Source organism: Lichenostomus cassidix, chromosome 10 (assembly GCF_008360975.1).
Source record: "Lichenostomus cassidix isolate B80296 chromosome 10, HeHo_3.0, whole genome shotgun sequence".
Taxonomy (NCBI): Eukaryota; Metazoa; Chordata; class Aves; order Passeriformes; family Meliphagidae; genus Lichenostomus; species Lichenostomus cassidix.
Window position 1 is genome coordinate 8,366,113 of NC_139491.1, and position 22,609 is coordinate 8,388,721.

At 44.0% G+C, this 22,609-nt stretch overlaps 1 protein-coding gene across 4 annotated transcripts in view; it reads left to right on the forward strand.

Annotated features, from left to right (window-relative positions):
• CEMIP (cell migration inducing hyaluronidase 1) overlaps nucleotides 1-22,609 on the forward strand; it is a 100,731-nt gene that overhangs the window by 65,294 nt on the left and 12,828 nt on the right. For all 4 annotated transcript variants that reach the window (XM_085070477.1, XM_085070480.1, XM_085070478.1 and 1 more), the window contains 8 exons: nucleotides 616-807; nucleotides 8,553-8,728; nucleotides 9,294-9,503; nucleotides 14,406-14,605; nucleotides 16,456-16,531; nucleotides 17,300-17,428; nucleotides 18,131-18,216; nucleotides 20,921-21,052. In XM_085070477.1, coding sequence (XP_084926603.1) covers nucleotides 616-807; nucleotides 8,553-8,728; nucleotides 9,294-9,503; nucleotides 14,406-14,605; nucleotides 16,456-16,531; nucleotides 17,300-17,428; nucleotides 18,131-18,216; nucleotides 20,921-21,052 — 1,201 coding nt within the window. The remainder of the gene's footprint in view (nucleotides 1-615; nucleotides 808-8,552; nucleotides 8,729-9,293; nucleotides 9,504-14,405; nucleotides 14,606-16,455; nucleotides 16,532-17,299; nucleotides 17,429-18,130; nucleotides 18,217-20,920; nucleotides 21,053-22,609) is intronic.

Genomic DNA, 22,609 nt, shown 5'->3' on the forward strand with positions numbered 1-22,609 from the left:
CTATAAATTCCTTGTCTTTTGCAAAAACATTTTGGGATGACGTAGGATTAGTCAATCCGAACGTGTGAAGACAACAGGGTCTGAAACTAATTCTTCATTTTGTAGTTATTAACTCCAACACCGCTGCCTCTAACCTGGTCATTAGGATTAGGTCATTAGGACCTGGTCATTAGGTCATTAGGATTTTTGGCGCTGGCAGGAAAAGAAGGGTGGAAGACTGTTGTTTTGCTGGAAAAAACAGTCATTAGGTTAAAGACCACTTGGCTGCTGTAAACAGCACCCAGTGCCCACAAGGGCTGCTGCAAAGTGGGTGTGGTGAGAATGAGCCACTAAGAGCTACATTTAAATTTATCCTGGGGTTAGTGGAAAATCCACCTGCCTGCAACTAAAGGAAAATACTTTCCTGTTTTCTTGCTTGCCAAGCCAAAGTTGGGAAAAAACATGTTTGGAAGAGTTAATTGTTTTTCTTTTTTCTTTTTTTTTTTTTTTTTTTGGCATGAGAAAATCATAATTTTTGGTGGCACTCCAAGGGGGCGGTGTGTGTGTGAAAGACAAAAAAAGAGCAAGCCTTTTCTGATAAGATTGACTGAAATTCCCTTCCATTTGGCTTTTCAGTGAAACCCAAGCTCACAGTAACCATTGACACCAACGTGAACAGCACGATCCTGAATCTGGTGGATGATGTGAGCTCCTGGGAGCCTGGGGACAGGCTGGTGGTGGCAAGCACTGACTACTCCATGTACCAGGCAGAGGAGTTCCAGGTGCTGCCCTGCAAAACCTGCAGACCCACCCAGGTCAAGGTAGCAGGTGAGGTGTTTCATCTTATCGCTCTGGCCTTGCAGTTCAAACATTCTGTCATTTGCACTGAGATGACTCCATGAAGAATTTGAAAGCATTGACAGACACCTGAATTGGATGGCTGGTTGTCAGATGCTTTTGGGATACATAACTTTTGTGCTTGAAAACCGTCTAACTTGGTTTTGGTTTCTTTCTGCTTTCCCTTGTCATAGCTGACTCCCCTTCTGTCCCCAAGCATGCCATTGAGCACGTGTATTTACTTAAGAGGAAGAGATGCAGGTTGTGTATTTGAAATTTTCAATAACTCTATTTGAAATACCACTTCTTAGAAAGCAGATGAGCACAGCTGACGTGAAGAGTGAGCTAGGGCAGGAGCAGACTGAGAGACTGTAAGGCTATGAAGTAATGTCCAGCTGGCTGCTTTCCTAAGTTTCATTCAACAAGAACTGTAATTTTACATTTTAGAAATACTGTTTTGTACTACTGAAGCTACTGTTTCCCATTTACTGTGTCTCCAGAGGGCATTGCTTAGAGGTGATGTATTAACCAAACATTTCTGGTGGCCAGGGAGTTGTCCTGAGCCTCTGCACTGGGGAGCTGGAGTTGCAGGGTGCTGCCAGAGTGAGTCTGAGAAGGAGGAATGGGAGCCTTTGCAGAGCCCCAGCATTCTTCTCTTGTAGGTGGCCAGCTCAAATGCAAAACAAATTGCTTTTGATGAATAGATTTTGTAGTCCAATGATTATAAAGTGGCCTCTGGATACTGAGTCAAATTAAGTAGCATAATCATGATGAAGCACAGACTGTTACCAGCATGAGTATAACAGTGAAATCCAGAGTGGGAGATTTAATCTTCACTTGAGTCTGTGAAGTTGTCTTTCCCTTCTAGAGCCTTGTTTTGGCACACTGATAAGCAGAGCATGGAAATAGCACATGAACTGCCCCTTATCTGAATCGATGGAGGTTTTTTTTTACATCTTTAATTTACAAAAGCAAACATTATTTTACAGTATAAAAGTCTGTAGCAACGCAGGCTGTATTTCAGAGGCAGCACCTGCCTGGTGGTAAATCACACATGTGCCATTATCTTTGCTTGCACACTGGCTGTTGCTCTAGGCAGAGGTTTTGTCTGCATTTACTGTAAGACCTTTCAGAGAAGCCATGAGGGCACTTGGAGCTTCCAACACACCCAGGGAGTTCACTCGTTTCTCTGAAATGAACCACTTCAGCATTATCTCTGATGCAACTTCTTCTGGAAGGTACCAACACACTTCCTTTGGACAGAGCTGTAGCCATTCATTGTTGGGGATGTGCATCAGGCCAAGAAAAATGTTATTCACAGTTCGGATGTATCATAGTCTTATGACTTCAAATGTCTGTTGCTTTCAAAGAAGACACATTTCCAAGCAGAATATTTTTCTTGAGCAACTTCTGAGCTGCTGGACTCAGGCTGGTATGATACAAGTCACATCATGAAGATGGTCTTGGAAGATTGCCAGTAAAAATAAAGATGATGTAGGAATTTAGGGCTTGCATAATCTAATGGAGCTGTGAAATTCATGCCATCACATTCATCTTCTGCAACAATGACAACTAGGTTAATTTAAGGAAACAAATAATGGGTTAAAAACAACAAAAAAAGTTCATGTGAATTTCAAGTAAAGAAGCAGTGGAAACACTTGTTAAAGTAATTGTGTTCTTGGTCTCCAATTGCTCTTTCAGAGAATTAGGACATTCCTTTTATTAACCACAAATGGCATGAACACCAGGGCCAAAGTCTCTCCTTTCTTATATCCAGGCAACCCTATTGACGTCAATGGGATTTCACTGATTATATAAATCAAGGCAAAATTTAGTCCAGTTATAAAAATCACATCCAACTTTCTCCTAACAAAAACACATTTGCACTAGAAAATAAGGTAATCTGCCTGAATCTAAGCTCAGTCTAGATGAAATAGAACCTGGGCAAGGCTAAGATGTGCCCTGTCTTTAGGAGCCAGGAGCTGCTCTGTGCCTGGCTGTGGTGTAACCTCATCCACTGCTGTCCATGATATGTAATTAGCAGAATAAGGATCTCTAATTGCCCCTTTCTGAGCACAGGTGAGCAGCCCTGAAACAGCCTGGCCCAGGCTTGTAATTGGGTGCAGAACATTCATCATAAATGTCTACCTGCCTTTTGCTGTGCAGATAGGCAAGATTGCTTTGCTCCTTCTGACAAAAGCCTTCCACACATACATTTATATACAGGGTCTCAGAGGGATGTAATTTGTAATAAGTGAAATGGCTTAATTTTCCTAAGAGGTTTAGCTTAGAAGCTGAGAACTCTAAAAGTTTGCCCTTTGAAAGACAAATGATAAAACCATTCCTACCCATGATGATTTATTTCCCTCTTAATCTTTATTTTTTTCCTTTCTATTTGTTTTTAAAATGAAACCTAAATGTCAGATCTGAACTACTTAAGAGTCTCTTTGATATAAAAAAAGGCAGAAAATGTCTGATTGCTTTATGGACAGCCAGTTTGGTGTGGCAGCCACTTGGCATACCAAGTTTTAATATAATTTATGCTCTCATAATTTAATGGTATTTTAATAGACATGGTTTAGCATATTGTGCCAAATAAGTCAAACTCATTAGTTAGCTCATGTCCTATTTATATTTGATACTTCCTGCTGAAACTCATACTTTCTTTACTTGCTAGAAATGGATTGATTGGAGCTTTTCAAAAGAACTTAAGGGAGTTAAGACTCAGTTGCCATCAGGTTTTAGGAGGATTTAGTTATTTAGCTGTGGACATTTTCAAATCTCAGTGTAGGAAGTGAGGGAGGACACAGGCTCTGATCTCTTGTGCTCCTTTATTGGAGTAATTGCATTAATGTAAAAACTGTGGCTCCCCTGAGTAAGTGTGGTTTGCATGAGGACTCAGATCTGCAGGTCCTGATCCCAGTCAAATGGTCACTCACTTCAGTGTTCAATGGAACTTTTTTCCTCCACTTGCTCTCTTTGTTTAACTTTTTTTTTTTTTTGCTTGTAGTTTTTGTGCCTAGATTATTTTCACTGTGGGAACAGATTAAAAGTGTTTGATCTTCCAACTTCACAAGGTTTGGGGAGGGACAACAGTGCAGGGCAAAGGGAGGGAGGGGGGAGGAAGGAAGGAAGGAAGGGTTGTGTTGTTATGATAGAACTGGATAGTAGGAAAGATCAAGTATTTTGTCTAGTTTCCCTGGGAAACAAGTCTTATCTGCATCTTGGTTGCTCTGTATGAAGTTTCTACTAATGCTGATAAGTTTCACCATGGAACAGAAATGATGAAATGCTCTTTTGTGCTCTTATATGCTCTTGATAAAGGATGAAAAAACTGTTCATGCCTGGCATAATTACTCCAATTATCCCACATACTGGTGAATCTATGATTATGAGAACACATCTCTTAAATCCTGCTTACTGGGTGGTGAATATTAGAGAGATAAGGAGTTTGCTGTGATCTTGTTCATGCAGAGAACTTTGACTTAAAAGTATAAATACCTAGCTGTCTCACAAATTCACAGCCTGTGTCAGCATTCATCTGCTGCTGTAAGGATGGGAGAATTTACTCCACTATCAAAATTCAGATATTTTTAGAGATTTAGGGTGTTCTGTTTAGAAGTTGGCATCATTTTGGCTGGAACTCGCCAAAAGCTCTTTTTTTAAGCTAACCTTGGTGCTTGAGGGCCAGGCAGGAAATCTGGTGAAATGGTCCTTTCTAACAGCTCCTTCTACCTTTGGGCATTGCCTGGAAGCTGAGCTGACAGAATCACACTCAGTTTTACATAGCAGTTCACGTTGAGTTTGTGCCTGATTGCTGTATGCCTGTTTGCCGAAAACTTATTTTTCCTTGTGAAAGTTATGAATTGGAGGAATATTTGTTGATTAAGACATCAGGTTGTGCTGTGTCAAGGAGACAGCCAGCTCACCAAGCCCACGCTGTGTTACAGGCCTGTGGCTTAGGGATACAACAGCAAAACCCATCAGGATAATTCAGAATAATGAGGATTTGAAAGATGCCCATGTGAACATTTGTTGGCTATTAAATATAAGCAATAAGGGCATTACCACCAGTGATGACAAGTGCTTGGCAAAAATGATAAATCTGTCAGATCTGGGCTGACATCTGCAATGAGTTGCACTGACTTTAAAGATGCCCTGAAGGATTCACTGTCAGTGGATCATGTGGGTTGAACAGACAAATTCTGTTCAGCATTTCCTTTAAAAACTTGATTAGGAAACATCAAAAGACCATGAGACACTGGATATTATCCTTAGAGAGCCCAAAGGAGAAGAAAAGACTCTTTAGAGAAAAAGGATATTCCAGGAGAACTTCAGTTTATCTTCACCAAACCCAGACCTTTAAGAGCCTCTTTCATTTCTCAAAGGGAGATTTAGCAGTTTGAGCCATTTAGAGCCAAGGGATTTAGGAATGCCAGGAGTGTACCTGGGAGGGTTTTCTGAGAGCTCTGTCTAATTGACCAGACCTGAGCACCCTTCCACATCTGCAGCAGCTGAAATAGTTTTAAAATTCCACCCTTCCCAGGTTTGATAAGGCCTGAGACAGGTTTTATGGCTGGGTTCACATATGGCAGGTTTTCCTGGAGCTTTGTACCATTCAGAGAAACTCTGCTTTGAATTGCTTTGATGACATAAGCACACCCTTGATTAGTGGATCATCTCTGTTTATTTTAATGTGTATTTCCTTTTAGTAATTACCTTGTCCTTACCAACAACTGGTGACTTCAACAGTCACTGTCTTGAGTAACAGGCATGGAAATGTGCTCATATTTTGCTGAATCAAGGCTTCCACCAGGCAAGCCCACATATTAAAGGGGTTGTTCCCTGTGGATTCACACAGGGCTAACTGGAGGCACTGGGTGACACATGCAGCAGCAAAGCCAGGGAGTTTTTCCCAGTCCTTCACTTGGGTCTGTTGTAGGGAGAGGTTATTCCACTGCAAGGCTGTGTTTGGTTTAGATTATCCCATGGCACAAGCTCACTGCAGGGCAGGATCCATCCAGGAGGGATGCAGCCAGCTCCAACCCAAAGCAGGAGAAGGTGAATCAGTGGCCTCAGGGCTTGCTGGTGGTTGGGAAATCACAGCATTGGCTTTGATGCTGAAGCAGCAACACATTCCTCCCAGTTTCAAAGCACAGGGTTGCCTTTTTATTATCAAACCACTTCAGTGCCCCTTTGCAAATCCCTGGCTGGGGTTTGCCCATGGTCAGTGCTCTGGATCTCAGATATCCTGGCTGCCCTCTGGGAGCTCATAGCTCTGCAGAGTGAGACTCTCCCATCCTCGTGTGAACTCCCTGAACTCACCACAGAGCAGATTCTTTTGTGGTTTTTTGTTCCCTGCCCACCGATAAGCACACCCCAGGCAGCTCCCTGGCAGTGCCACGTGTCTGTAAATGCCCCTTGCAGTACTCCTGATCCCATGGGAAGTTCCCAGGGTTGGAGTTTTCAGCATTTACAGCACACGAGGGCTCCTGTGCCAGGCTCTGTCTCCCACAAGCTTCTTTCAGCCCCCTTGCTGCAGGGAGCTTGAATTTCTGTCTGCCTTGAGAAGTGGTTTGTTTTTCAAAACTCTATTAAAGGAGCTATTATTCAAAATCTGCTTTTACTTTGGAAGGGGATTGCTTTCCGTCTCTCCTTTTATCTCCAAACACGTCAAATCAGCAAAAGCTTAGAGTGAAAAACATGCACCCAAGAAGTTATATTTAGAAACTGGTTAGTCCGTATTTAACATTCCTGTCAGTGCTTACCCTATTTTGCATGTCTGGACTGGTGTTAAATTAAATTAAATACATGCAAGCATGACATTTATTATTCTAGAGCTCAGCACAGGAATAACAAAACTGCCTATCTAATTTCACTGCCACAAATCCTGGAAATGTGGCTTCAAATAGGATGTTCTTATGATTATCTAAAATTCTTCCTGCATTTCAGTAAATCAAGGAAAGGTCAGCTCTGGGGAAAACTGAAAAATAACAGCTTAAAAACAGTTCCATAAGGAGAAGCTGTGTTCATTTACAGACTCACTCAAGGCTTCAGCACGGAGTATCCTCATGTGGAGGGTGCTCACTGCAGAGGCTTTTTTAATGTGTATGAATAAGGGAAGTGAAGCTGCCAGTGTTGGATGGGTTGGGTCTGGTTTTGGCCACACACCTGATGAAGCTCACTGGCTTCAGGGCAACAACACGAGCATGGGTAAGCCCAGGACTTTCTAGGGAGACAAGTGCAAAAAGTAGGTGAGGTGCAAATCCAGGGCTCCTTGCAGCCCCTCATTTCTGAGACGAGCAGGCAGCTCTTTGGCCATCACCACTCCTCTAGTTAACAGAGAGTGTTTTTCACATGATCAGGTGGTTTTGATGGCAGAGGTGCCAAGGCAGAAGGCACGTGTGGTGTGAGCTCTGTCCCACAGCACAGCAGGGTCAGAGCAAGGCGGAGCACTCACCCCTCCCAAATCTCAATATTCCCATCAAACGACTCTGCTTCCAGCTTCGGGAGAAGAGGGAGTGGATGGTGTTTGCTTGTCTTTGTTATACGCTCAAAGCATCATGTTTTGGTTAAAGATAATATTGTTTCAGTGTTCAAAATCCTCCCCTTGACTTGGCACCTCTGCTTCAGCATAAAGTGCTTTGCAGCGATGGTCAGGCTTCAGGCTTGCCATTTGTTTCTAATTAAGGATTTGAACGATTCCATGGAAATTAAATACATGCAAGTAAAGCATTCCTTAAAGTTCAGTGTTTACTTAAAGAGTTTATTACTTATTTTTACTGGAATAATACAGAATGGAGTCAGTAAGATGAACCTTTTCCCAACTGGCTTTTCTCTGCAGAAAGCTGCGGAAGGAAGGAGGTAGTAGGAATATGTTTGAATGAAATTACAACAAAGAGATGCTTTGCTTTCTAGACATTCCCACTGCCTGGACTTCCCCCTTTTTCTGTTCAGGCCAGGGAAATTCTTCTGTGTTTTTAACCCCTCCATGGAGGAGGGTGTGTGTGGAGGATGTTGTGAGTAACTTGGCTTGGCAAAGGGAGATGTGGCTTGGGGTAGATGGAAGATCCACTTGACTCTGACTACACCAGGGCAGGAGGAAGCCTTGGGAGCAAGTTGGAGGTGTGAGGGTAGATCTAAAATGGAGAGGCTTGGGAGGACAGGAAGTGGGAGGTTTTACAGCCCACAAACTTGGTAAGGGGCTGTGATTGTCCCCAGGCAATTCCTATGAGACTTTCCGCCCACTCTGCTCCTTGCTTGCATCAAGAGCTGTGGTGTTTGCAGGATCAGACTGATGCTCACCCTTGAGCAGTGCTGTAGGATCTGAGCAGCTCCCAGTGTCTTCCTATGGGAAATGCTACGCCAGCCTTGGTGTTTCAGACTTCTCAGTAGCTGCATCATCAGGTTTTTTTGCATCGGGTGTTCATACAGAGCAGGTTGTAATCCAAAGTACGCAGCTCCTTTGCAAGGTAGGAAATGTGTTTGGTCTAACAGGCTGTCGGTTTAACTCCCTGGATAAATCAAGCAACTTAAGACCAAAAATCCCACTTCCTCTGTTGCAAATACCTCACCAAGACCTTGAGTGTCACCTGTGCTCCAGCCTTCCCTCCTTTGAGGTGAGGCCAAGTGCTGACTCGGGTAGTCCTTTCATTTCACACCAACCCCACCACAGGAAGCCCACGGGGAACCAGCAGCACTGGCAGAGCAATCCTAAACTGGATTTGTTCCTTTAGGGAAGGCAACATACCTGCACGTGGGCGAGGTGATCGACGGCATCGACATGCGGGCTGAGGTGGGGCTGCTGAGCCGCAACGTGGTGGTCATGGGAGAGATGGAGCAGCAGTGCTACGAGTACGGCAGCAAGCTCTGCTCCTTCTTTGATTTTGACACCTTTGGTGGCCACATCAAGGTAGGGCTGGAGCTCTCTGCTTGGACTTTCCTCCTTCCAGCCACTCCCTCAGATACTGAGATGCAGGAAGGGAAAAATTCCTTGTCAGCTGTTGAGCAAAAAACCACTTCCCACAGTGCAGCAGATCCACCCTGCTGCTGCTGCCTGTCCCTTGGCTTTGAAGTGTATGTCATGCCACTGCAGACATTGCTCAGCCACTGAGTCTGGTGATCAACACACCTGAGATGCAGTCGCCACATCCCAACCCCAGCTGTCGCTAGATTTCGGTGGTGCTTAGCTCAGGAAGTTTGATTTAAACCCAGCTGGGTGAAACTCATGGAAAATAACAAATATAAATTGCTTTCCTTCTAAAATTAAGTTAAATATGTCTATGGCAGCAGTGGGAAAATCAAAGAGCAGCTCTGTTTTCCTTAGCCCCTCTCTCACTCACCCTGCAGCCATACACTCCTCTGCACACACTAAATCTTTCTAGCAGCCACAGTACAACCCTTCCTATGCCTGTGTTGCCTCTCCTTGCCCTTGACAGATTTCTGTGTTTCTTGACTGATATTTTTTTGTTCTCCAGATTGGTCTTGATTTTAAGGCTACCCACATCGAAGGTCTAGAACTGAAATACATGGGCCAGCAGACAATGGGGCATTACCCAATTCATTTCCACATGGCTGGAGACGTGGATGAGAAAGGAGGCTACAATCCTCCAACGTATGTGAAAGACACCTCCATCCACCACACCTTCTCCCGCTGCGTCACAGTCCATGGATCCAATGGTTTACTGGTAAGAAGTGCCAGTGTCTGCCTTAGAGATAATGGCAGCAGCAAAAAAACTTCCTCATAGCATGAATAGAGCTTAATTATTGCAGAATGGTATGTTTTATTGTTGAAACCAAAGTCTGGCTCTTCCCACCCTGGATATACAAGGAGTATCTCAACCTGCCAGGGTGGCACTGGGGGCTGTGTGTGGCTCAGAGTGGACAGAGCCTTTGTCTGGGCACTGCAGTGTCTGCAGACCAGCCCATCTCTAATGAGTGGTTGGATCTTTCCATAGACACAGAGCTTGCTATTTAAAGAGGATAATCAGAAGCTCTAAGTGTGCCTCATCTTTCCTGTAATGAAGGTTTGGGTTTGCAATGCCAGTCACAACATTAGGCACTCTCAGAGCTGTGATTTGCTAGAGTTGCACTCTAAAATGAGAAATCTTTTAAGATAAACCTGTAGAATTTGAGTCTGATGGTTACCAGACAAGTTACAGCACACCAGGGATGTTAAGAACATGTTCAGATCCTCCCCAGATGCAAAGGTGCCTTTGTTTTTGGGATAAGGATGTTGGACCTGCTGTTTGTGAACACAGAAGGACTTGTGGGTGATGCAATGGTTAGAGGCTGAATTGGGCATAGTGATCACAAAAAGGTAAGAGTTTGCTATTCTTGGATAATTAAGGAGTGTGGTCACCAGCTTGGCTGCCCTTGACTTCTAGAGGTCAGACTTTGGCCTGTTTGGGAGCCTGGTTGACAGAGTCCCTTGGGAGGCAGTTCTGAAGGGCAGAAAAGTCCAGGGGCACTGGATGGTCTTCAAGAAGGAAATTTGAAAGGTGCAGGATTTCTCTAGGCAAGGAACTCTCACCAATTCAGTGAAATGGCAGTGGATTCCAAAAGGAAAAAAGTGTGTTGGAGCCCTGAAGAGGAGAAGTTGTACTGTCAAGAGCCCTGCTACTATATATAACAGAGTTTTAAGTGGAAACATATCATTGGCAGTGGTAACAGGGATGGTCACTGTGCATTAGGAGTTCATACCTCTAGAAGTGCCAGTGTTGGAAGGGAGAGTCCCAGACATAATTAAAATGCACAAAAGTTGAACAAAGGGTATTTAAACTGCAGAGCAGCTTTTATCTGCTATTTATGAATCTGAGGTTTTGGGGTTGCCCTCTGTCCTTCTAAGTTTATAACATGATCTTAAAAACCAACCAGTGAACATGGGTTCTGAATTAAAGACATTCTACCATATAAATTACAGAAGTCATTCAGGGCCATGTGGTGTCTGCCCAATCTGAAGCTGCCAGCCCAGGGGTTTGGCACACAATTAATGTGCAGAGTGGCAGGGTGGCATTGCAGGTTCCATTTGTCACACCATGATGGACTGTCACCAGTGGCACCATAAACACCTCCCTGCTGCACAGAGGCTGCACAGCTGCTGATGAGCTGCAGATGCTCACGGATCTCATATCAGAGCTTCCTTCCCTGCTTCTTCATACTTGCCAAACCAAAAACCCAGAGCCTGGCACTTTTCTTATTAGTCAGATGGATGGGTTCATGCAGAGAATTTGGAAATAATTTTGTCTCTTGTGCTTTCTCTGAGCAACAGCTGTGCCATGGGGGGTCTGTGGCATAGGAATCCATGTGCTCAAGCTTTCCCAGCCAAGATGGCATGGTGAAATTCAGACAGGCTGATGTAGCTGATGAAAGGAACTTGATTCTCTTGCTGTTATTGAACAACCACAATTCCCTGAACAGACATACTTTGCCTCCATGTCAAGGCACCCAAGAGAAATCTTATAATTTAGGACATTAGTTAGTCAAGAATATAATCCATGTTGATTTTAGTTTATCAAAATGTGTGAATGTGAAACTCTACTTATACTTGTTTGGTTTTGTTTTTTTTTTTTAACCTCATCGTTACTGCTGATGGCTGAAAAGAAAGCCCCAGTGAACTAAAGCAATCTGATCAAGTTTGTTCAGTTGTATAATAGAAAATGTGCTCCAAAGGTTGCATCACTTAGGTGTTGTTCCATTGCTCTGATACAAATCTGCAGACAGCAGCTCCTTGCCTTGATTCATCAGGTGATCCCACCACCATCTCCTCATCTGATTTCTGACTCCAATTTCCTTCCTTTCCTCTTCCTTCTCCCCCAGATATATTCACAGAAACCCACACAGCCCTCTGATGATTACAGCAGTCATTATGTACATTTCCCAGTTGCCTATTATCTTTTGACTTGGGCAGCACCACCTGTTCATACATGCAAGAACTCCATTTGTGCAAGCAGACATGAGCTCTGCCTTTCCCCAGGTAACATTCATTCCCTCTGAGATCAGGTAGATCCAAAGTGTACTTTGCTGAGGGAAAATGTGCCTTAATGATGTGCACAAACCACACTTTGGGAATAGCCATTAAAATTCCAGCTGGACTATTAAACCTCAGCATTGCACAGCACTTAAGGATGTCCTCAAAGTTAAGCTGTTGATTCCAGAGAGGCTTCTTGCACCAGTGTTGTAGAGTAGCTGTGCAAATGTTTTAATAAATGGGAGAGGGCCATCAGTTGTTTTTTACTGTCACTAAAGCAGGCTGGTAATTTACATATTTCCCTGCTTGCTTTGCTGTCACTTATGTCACTTCAGAGACACTCATAGATAATGGAAAGTCTAGGAGAAAAGAGTATCCAGTTATTCCTGATGACAGGTGTTTTTCTGTGGGTCTGCACAGTCTGTTAGGAGTTACTCTCCCAATATTAGCTCACCTCATTGATGGGTTATTCTGCACTTGCCTACAAATTCATATTAGCTGGAAGGCACAGAGGGTCCTTCTGGAAACAAATCTGTGGAAATGAGTTTCTCACCATAATTATAGTTTTAAAATGCAGCAGTTACCCAATGTTTTATTTAATATATTGGCCAAAAACCCACCTAGTTACACCACTGCAATCCCAGGAATGACACTTTGCTCTGATTTGCACTCTCTCCACTGGATCCCAGTGTGCAAGCAAAAATAGAAACAGCCACTGGGGAAGGAAATTAACTGGGGGTCAGTAAATAGTCTGGCAGGATCCAGGGGAGACCTGTCCTTCATGGAATAAGAGGTTTTGCTATCTAACAGCTTCAGTGCTATCTGCTTTTACTAATCCAGCTATACTTCACAGCAATTGCCAGGAAGGGCATTATCTGGCTCTAAATTACTCGTGGTTAATGTAAGATTATGGACTATTAGCAAGGTTTTAATCAAAGAAAAAATTAAATGCATTAGAAGAGTGATTTTGGAACAAGCATCTCGTTTGCTATCCAAGCATTTTAGCAGTGGGCTTGTGCATGAAAATACTCACAGGAAACAAGTCAGAGCTGACTGAGAGGATTTGGCAGCAGTTTCTGGGGAATTCTGACATCTCTGGTTAAAAGACTTCCTCTACATGTTGGAAAGCTTCATCTGAATGTTGCTTACTCTCCTGAAATATTCTTCTGTCCTGTAAACCTTTATCATTACAAATCTAGGAGAGTTCATTCTTCCAAGGCAGGAAAGTTTACTACATATATTTTACACCTAAATAAAGGAGCCTAAACCTTGCAAAATATACAATTTTATTTGACCAGGGAAGTTAGCAGTAAATTTCAGTGAGGTAGCTTAAAGAAATGTATCACTTTGCAGGTCATTTTAGCAGTTTTAATTTACTGTGATGACTTGTGCTCAGAGATTTGAGTATTTACACTGGAGCATGGATGCTGCATAATAGAAGTCTTTGTGGTTGTAAACTGGTATTGGGGATTTGGCAAGAAAAGTGTTTTTTCTCATGTGAAAACATTTGTAATAATTTCAACACTAATCCTGGGATTTTATTTGAAATTGGTGCTTCTTGCCTTGGGAATGAGACATGAAGGTGACAAAGAAGCCTCAAGCCTGTTTACAAAAGAAATTCAAGCACTCCAATGCCCAGGTCTCTCAAGAGCACCACGATGAACAGGTCTTCTATCCAGGTTAATACTATCTGTTGTCCCTTGGCAGTCACTGTTTCATCAGAAGCATTTAGAGGAACACAATGGTGGCAGGTTACCCTTTGCTAGGAAGATTTCCTCATTCCCAGGTGATTGGATGATGGCTGATGGGAACAGCAAGGAAAGAGCCCAGGAGACCCAGACCTTCCCCTGGTCAATGGAGACCTGAAATAATTTTCCATATCCCAGATATATCCACTGCCTTTCTGGACACACTTTCTGTGTGCCCAAGGGCTGTTGCTTCCCATCCAGTCCTCTCCTTAGTCCTCAAACTCCCATCCCTGCTCTCAGATCTCCCAGGGTGTGATGGGTGTTGTTCTGTCCAACCAACGGTGCTGCAATGTTAACATCATCCAAACCAAAACCAGAACAGCATTGATTAATGCCAGCTGATTTGTCTCAGGGTCAAGTAAAGCTTCTGTCAACAACTTGAAAACAAAGATTAGGTCAAACCTAAAACAAGCCAGCCTGTCTGGAAAACAACTTTCCGCTTCTCTGATAGCTTGGAAAAATATTTTTTAGTCTCAGCTGCATTTTTGAGTTGCATTTTATGTAGCTGCTGGTGTAATTGCACATGAAGATGAATGAGCCCAGATGTGATTTGAACATCTAAGGTCCTCTCTTCATCCCGCACCCTGTGTTTTTTCCAGCCTCATGCTAAGACAGTCTCTGATTTCACAGGCCAAGAAAAGAATGGAATGAGCACTTCGTAGGTGATGACAAATTCTAATTAAGAGTTAGAGTTATTGCTCAGACTATCAGCTCTTAAGGGCTGAGAGGGACCTTGCTTTTGGTTTTGGTTACAGACTCTGAGTTCAAAAGGGTGCTGAGGTTCCTGTGTTGCCATCGCTGTAAAGTTTGATCCAATTATGCAGTGGCTGAAGCATAAAACCCTAACCCTGCCCTTTGTTTTGCACCCATAGGTGAAGGATGTGGTGGGCTATGATGCTCTGGGCCATTGCTTTTTCACCGAGGATGGACCAGAGGAGCGCAACACGTTTGACCACTGCCTGGGGCTGCTGGTCAAGCCCAGCACTCTGCTCCCCTCCGACCGCGACAGCAGGATGTGCAAGCTGATCACAGAGGGAGCTTACCCAGGGTACATCCCCAAACCCAGGCAGGACTGCAGGTGAGTGGGAGCCTTCCTTTCCTCTTCCTTCTCCTTGCAGGACTTAGCCATGACAGCATTCTGTGTATGTGATTATGTAGTCATCTGTTGGGGTCTGGGCTGTTGGCCCCAAAGCTGAGAGAGCAGTTTCCTTGGCATCTTTATCCTTCTACTGTTCAGATGCCAACAGATCTAGGGTGTACTTTTAATTTTTTTTCATGAAGCCCATTGAGATGGTTCCCACCTAAAATACTGAAAACCTGTCTTTCAAAGTGTGCAGCCATTCCTGATGCCTTGTGAAGTCTTGAATTCAGTGGCTCAGCAAAAATTTGCTGAGTTCCTGTGCTCTGACATTCATTCTCATCTCAAATCGCAGCTGATTTTGAGAAGATTTCAGTGTCATCCATTTTGTCCTCAGAAAAAAAAGACTTTTTTTCCAAATAAGTGTATTTTTAACTTTTTAATTTGGCAAGGAAAAGAGAGGAATTCATGCAATGCTCTTTCTTGCATATGTGTTTGTTTATAAAATACACCTAATGTCTCCATTCATAAAATAAGGGTTAATCAGCCATTGTCCTCATTTTCCACTGATAATTCATTTAATAGTCACAGGGACATATTCTGTGTGTCATTGTGAAGACTGCTATGTGAATGAGTGATTTCTAATGGAAAGGTGTTAGGGTACTTTGATCTGTCCTGTGTTCCTTTATAAAAGAATGCAAGGTCTGGTCAGAAAAACAGCTTGTTTTGCTCTGGGCTCATCCAGCCTGGAAGTGCAGGAGTGCACTAACACTGGTCCCAGTGCAGGGGCAGGGGATGAGCACAGCTGTGGCTCCATCAGCTCGGGAGAGGCAGGCAGGGAGCTGTTCCTAGGAATGAAAACAATAGGATTGTGCCAAATGACACCATAACCTGCCCAATCCGTGTGGCTCTGAGGAATGGGATCAGCCTGAAAGACAGGTCACTGTGGAAATACACTGTCCTTGCCCTTGCTGATGCAGCAGGAGGTGGTCTGTAAATAATCCAAATTTGTTTATTTTTAGGCCAGCCCCGGGCCCAAAATAGAAAAAATTTGCTATGTTTTCATGATAAAGCCAGACAAACGGAAATGCATCAGCAAAATCAGTTGGCTTAAAGCCCCTGTGAAGTTCCTCATGGCAAGATTAAAATAGACATAAGGGTTCCATAGGATCATCCCCTGCAGAAGGGCAAATCTCACCCAGCAAATTTAGGGGCCAATCTGCTGGCTGTAAGTGCTGGAAGTTCTCTGTGCCTGCTGGTTAGTGAATGCTGGACAGGGATGGATTGATCTTTCCTCCTTGATGGGAATCTTGCAATTAAGAGTGTTTTATGTGCCTTAGACAAAGGGAGTGCTTTTGTCCCAAAAGAAAGGTGCAGGAGGGTGGGAGCAAATGAAGTTAATGAACCACAGCAGCTCTGGAAAAGGCAGGTATTGGGGTAGATTTCAAAAGCCCTTAAGTGCCAATTCATTGGGTCCCTTGATTAAATGAGTCTGTAATGAACCTGAGGGCTTATATGGGGCCAAAGTTCTTTTCTGTGACTTGTGCAATAACATATTTACCTTATCATAAAACATGATTGACACCTGACAGCTTCATAGCAGGCTTGGAACTGCAGTTGAAATTCCTCATTTAATACTTGGCATTTTAAAAGATAAGGCCATGTTCTCTGTGAACCCACAGAGGACACAAGGTATGAGAGGAGAAAGAAAAAACACATTCCTTCAGTCCCTGGGCAGGACCCCTTATCTGGGGAGGTATCAGCCCTGCCTGTACTGGGGGCACTGATGGGTGACTGGTGTGTGCTCAAAGTGTCATTTTCATGTCATTCTTTATTTTCCTGACCTGCAGTGCAGTTTCCACCTTCTGGATAGCCAACCCACACAACAACCTCATCAACTGTGCAGCTGCTGGATCTGAGGTGAGTGCACAAGTTTCTTATTTGGTAACACCCCGGGCCAGTTACAGCCCTGAAAGGCTGAGAGAGACTCTGGCATAAAACCTGCTGTTGTGACACAGACATTTTTGAAGCTGCTTGATTGAGACACACATTGTTGTGACTGGTGCCACCAATAAAAACAATGTTTTTCCTTTTGCTCCACACTTCTTGTCACTTGCTGTTTCTAGAGCTGGGTGGCTTTAACAAAATTTCACAGTGTGCAGCCTGAATAAATTAAATAAATGTGACTGTGGAGTCCTGGAGAAGCCTTTGGCAATGATTTTGTTGATTGCAGTACAGTAATGGTGCTCTGAAACTTCAGCCAGCCCTAATGGTAATTCCACAGGCATTTTTGGTCACATCAGGAGCCCTTATTGTCCTGAGAAGACATAAAAACAAGAAAAACAAGCCTAAAACAGAGAGGTGTGGTCTTTCCAAAGCTTCCAAATCTCAAGCACCTCGATTAGGACTCCTTGAGAAATTTTTTCGGCAACTAAATAAAAATCATTTGATTTTTAAAGTTCAAAAGTCTGACTTATGCTTGACTATTGATGCCAAAACTTAACTCAAGGCACCCTGAAGATGCAGGAGGGTGAATGTCAGTTTTCATGTGAGTTAAACTCTTTGCTGCAGAGTGTCACACGGCTCAGCACCGCTGGCTGTGATTTGTCCCAAAATCCTGTGGCTTTGCCAAGATCTCCTGGCGCTAGTGTAGACCAGCAAAGTGTCACTGTCCCTTCTCTTCCTCAGGAAACAGGCTTTTGGTTCGTCCTGCACCACGTGCCAACAGGCCCCTCGGCAGGCATGTATTCCCCTGGCTACTCCGAGCACGTGCCGATGGGGAAGTTCTCCAACAACCGCGCGCACTCCAACTACCGCGTGAGTCTGCACGTAACGGGAGCAGAAAAAACAGAAAAAACCCTCGGAAAAAATGGAAAAAACCACACCATCCCCTCGCTCCAGCTCCCTGGGCCTGCAAGCTATTAGTGCCTGTGCTTTCTGCCTCGCTCAGAGCTCTGCACGCTTGTTTGTGTCTGCAGATAAGGCAGCTCGGAGACAGCCAGCACCTGCTCTGCTGGGCTCTTTGGCATCCAGAGCGGCTCTCCCCTCTGCTCAGACTGCTTCCCTGCCTCTGAGCTCCTAAAATACTGCCTCCAGGAGCATCTATTGGCAGCTTGGCTAATTATACACCTCCGCTGCCAATGTTGGCAATTAACTGAGCAGCTTCTAGAGGGATAAATACGGCCGCTGTGTCTAATCGCCTTGTCTGCTTATTTACTCCTTAGTGTGCAGTGTTGTGGGGCTGTGTGTTACTGAGGGCTTTAGACTCAAGCAGAGGGTTTGTGTGTATGGGAATACGTGCAATTAGGAGAAAAGTGCAGCTCTGGAAATTTGCAGCAATTTTGGGGGATATATTCATGTCTGGGTAGTCCTGGCAGCTCTCTGTTTCACATGCTATTAGCTCTTCTTAGCATCATGTGAGTGGTTTTGGCTTAGAACAAATGGAGGTAGAGTCTGGATGTGGAAAGAACTGTAAAATTTATGAACATACTGTGATACTGCTTTTTTGTTTTCCTTTAGGCTGGAATGATCATTGATAATGGTGTTAAAACCACTCCAGCCTCTGCCAAGGACAAAAGACCCATCCTGACACTGATTTCTGGGAGGTAAAGTGTTTTGCATGGTTTGGTTTGGAAAAGACTTCTCTAAAACACTGGCTGAAAACACGAAATTGCCCCAAAGAAGCTCACAAGAATTGCAATGCCTTTGGGGTGGCTTTTTTTTGAGGCAAGGTCTTCACTTAGATACACCTTGCCATTTCTAACTTCATTTCTCCATTTTTCCTTTACAAGGGACCCTCAATACCCACACCTTTCTTGTTTTGTCCTCATTCTTTAGCTCTGAGCTGAGCTAGCGTGGATGCTACATCTGCTCTAGGGTGTTCCATTGACTTTTGAATTTTTTAGATAAGCAAGAAAATTCACTGCCTGGTCAACAGTCCCTCTGGGCAGAACCTGCTGCAAGAGTTTCTTAGGAATAAGAAATTTAAGCATTTCTTGGGAATGCTATTGATTTTATTCATTCTTTTGGAATCTGCTTGAACAGGGAGTGCTGATGTCATGGAGCTCATGCTTTGATTTCTGACTTCAGTCTAGCTCCAAATCTGACACTGCAATAACAATCACAATTAAATACACACAGCAATCCTTCATTTCTGCTGCTGTGAAAAACCTCTGTGTGGTGTAATGGAGTAATTTAGAAATACTGGAAACCTCTCTGTAGACTGTATCATATCAGCAGACCCACTGTGGTCTGGTGGCTACTGAGAATTCCCAGTCTTTCCCCAGAGCTGGCCCCAGAGGAGGCTGATGTAAGGACTGCACTTGCACCTCTCTATCTCATTAGAGGTTGAGTCTGGCTCCTAACTTAGTTTCCAACCCCCAGACACATAAAAGGACTTAAATATTCTCAAGTTTCAGGGTTTTCTTTCCTGACAGACCAATTGCACCTAACCTACATTTCCCCACAACTGCATTTCTTGACAGAAGAAACCATGTAAGGAAGAGAAACTTGCTGAAAGCCTCAGCTCAGCAGGGGAGAATGACAACTTTATCCTTTTCTCCTTCCCATCTCTGGGGTGTGGGTTACCCAGACTGCTGTAGTCATGCACTGGGCAAGCATTACAGGGGTGGGATCAGTCTTCCTCCCCAGCCAGGAGCTCAGATATCAGTTATCCACATCACACCAGTGCCCTGGCTAGCAGCTGGTGCTAAAACATGTCCAAAAGTGAATGTTACTTACATTATTTTAATGTTTAGTTAATTGAAGTGATTAATTAAATGATAAAAGTAGCTGCTAAAAAAATAACTTGAGAGCAGCCTGCCCTTGGGAGCCTGATGCTGCTTTTCCATGCAGCTCAACAAGTGCTTTGGGAAAGTGCTTGATGCCACAGGCACAGTTAATGGTTACAAAACGCAATTTCTCTCTTGCCATACAAGGGCAGGAATGGCCCCTGGAAGCCAAACAATTCATAATGCAGTCATGGTTGTGCTCAGGGATTACCCACCAGCATAGGCTGCTCCTCAGGTTATTTATTCAGTTTCCTACTTTTCGTGTGTCAGGACTGGACAACTGAATAAATGACTGTAGTTGGGCTGGCTGGGCAAACTGTGAGCTAGGCTGGACAGAGTTGGAGAGATTATTCTGCATCCAGTTACAGCATTAAATGTCCAAGTCAAATTCTGTACCCTGTAATGTTCCTCCAGTTATCATGGATGTGAATGAAATTGGAATCCATCTCAAAATATCTGTATTTAACAATGCCTGGGGAATTCACATGAGCTGATACTAAATCTCTCGCTGAAAGTAAATTCACAGTGATGAAGCTGCCAAAGCAACATTCATTTACTGGAACCCTATCAGCCTGATGCTCAGTTTTAGATTGATATGATGGCTTATTAAGCAAAGCAAAGTGCTATTGAATATCTGTTAGCAATTTGACAGCTTGGCCTCACTACCCATTGGTGAGGAATGAATTTTAATCTCTGGACCATCCGCTGCTGGCACTGAGTTGGATACTCATCTGTCAGGTTTTCTAAGCTGTGCAGTGTGATGGAAGATGTTCCTCCAGGTTTTCTAAGCTGTGCAGTGTGATGGAAGATGCTCCTCCAACAGCAGAGAGGAGAGTGGTGCCTCAGGACAGGGCAAACGACAGCCCAGCTCAGCATCACCTTGCTCAGATGCTGTGGCCCAAGCAGAGGCTGTCAGGGAGCAGCTGAGGGCACACATCCCTGCAATTCCCACTTGTGTCTGCTTTTTTTCACCAAATCAGGCCAGTATTCCATCATATTGAGAACTTCATGGTTAATAAATCTTGTACATGTGTCCTGTGTAGTGGGAGCAGTGAAGGACATACTCTCAGCCCCTCTCCAAGATTTTTTAATTCCTTTCCACAGCAAGAAAAATTTGGCAGTGATACTCATGGCCATAGTATAGCCAGAGTTAGGAGATAAGAATGCTCAAAAGGGAAAACAAAGGGATATTTATCCAAATAACAGGAATATGCTAAAGGATAACAGTATTTAAAAAATATCTCGAACTTTTGGGAGCAATAACAAACTTTCCATGCTTTCAGCAATATATCAGCAATACAATACTGGAAAGGTGGAAGGAAACTTGGAGTAGATCTTTACAACTGCCTTCCTTCCCTTGGCAGCTGGGTTTGGCCATCACAGCTTGACTAGCCAAGCTACGTGGATGGACTGTGGTCCCAAAGCTGTTCCTGAGTTACCCCAAACCAGATGTTCAGCAGGGCCATGCAGGGAGCAAGGCCACCTTCCCTGGCCAACCTTTCCTCTCTTCTGCTTGCAGATACAGCCCACACAAGGATGCTGATCCTCTGAAGCCCAGGGAACCTGCAATAATTGAGCGCTTTATTGCCTACAAGAACCAGGACCACGGGGCCTGGCTGCGAGGTGGAGATGTGTGGCTGGACAACTGCCAGTGAGTTTTGCCTCATTTCAACTCTCAGAGTTCAGCCTGGTGTTTATGGGGAGCATAGCTGTGGTTCAGACTATTTATATCGCTGTGCACCTTTCCTATGGCCAAGACTGAAATGGAGACGACATGTTAAGCCACCACAGGCATTATTTGACACAAACAAAACCTGCTTTGTCTGAGCTGAGGATCACTCAGATTGTTTCTCTGTGTGATGCTGACCAGCATTCAAAAATGGTCACAATGCATACAGAGACACACAGATGCAAATAACTAAAATTAAAACCTAGGGGTTTTTACATGAAAAATGAGGTGCTTTGAAAAGAAAGCAGCGAAATGCAGCACCTTTCCTGGCTCAGCCTGGTCACAGATGAGTTTTATGTGGTTCAGGGTTATGCTGAATAAGCAGGTACTGATGAAGCAGACATAAAACTATGCATGGCAGCAGCAAGGGAGAGAGTCTGGGCAGTGTGTGTTGTGCTCTTTGAAGGCCATTTCCTGCACTGGCCAGAGCAGATATTTGTTTTGCACTTGAAAACAGATGATCTGCTGCAGTTTCTTTTGCTGAGCCAGGCTCCTGATATCAATCTCAGGATTGAAGAGGAGAACAAGGAAAAAGCCCCTTTCCAAGGCATATTGTGATAACCCTGGTGGGAATAGCTGCCATGCTGATATCTGGTGTCCAATTTCCAGCCAGAGCTGCCTTACCTTCGGGTGACACAAACCTCTAAAAGCAGCCAGTGGGATAAGCTGGCAGTGGTGACCTGGTGAGAACAGGGCTGTAGCAAACAGTCAGAAATGTAATATTGGGCAATACACTTTGTGTTTCTCATGACCCACAAGTACCCAGCCCACTCCATGGCCACCAAGTGGTGTCCTCAGAGGTCCCAACCAGGTCACTGGGACATTTGCATTGCTGATGGAGCAAAGGCAGTGTGTGCAGGGTGCTAAAACACTGAGTGCTTTATGAGCTTCCAGCAGCAATTTCGGAGGAAGCAGCCATCAAACTGTAATTGTCTTTACAGCCAGAGTAATTTCCATTTCTATTGCTACAAAAGGACTTATGTATCCCATTAAGAAGGCCAGGGTGAATGTGGCCTGCAGGGGAGCAAGGAGGCCATAAGGTGGGAAGGGCTGCCACCTACAGACAGCAGCACCGAGAGGGGATCTGCTCCCAAATATCTGCCGGCATCAGTGACATCCTGGGAAGTGATGAGGTGTGAAGACACCACCAAGCCTCAAACTATCAATTCAGTGTAGCCTTTCTATAAGCAGAAGTCATGGACCAGTAGCTGTGATTTATCTTATCTTGAAATTTCAGCAAAATAGAAAGGTGTTCTAATTGGTTTTGTTTTTAATAAGGAAGCTCTGATCTCTGTGTTCCTGTTGATGAAAGAGAAGCCAAGCTTCTCTCTTTTAATCCCAGTTCCCTTTGCAAAGCTCTTTTATGGAAGCAATTTGTGGTGCATGAAGACAGGGAAGCACAGTGTGTGAGGCAAGGCACTATGAAATAAAAGCTGGTTGGAGTGGGAGAGAAGCATGATTTTTTATCTAACAGAGAAA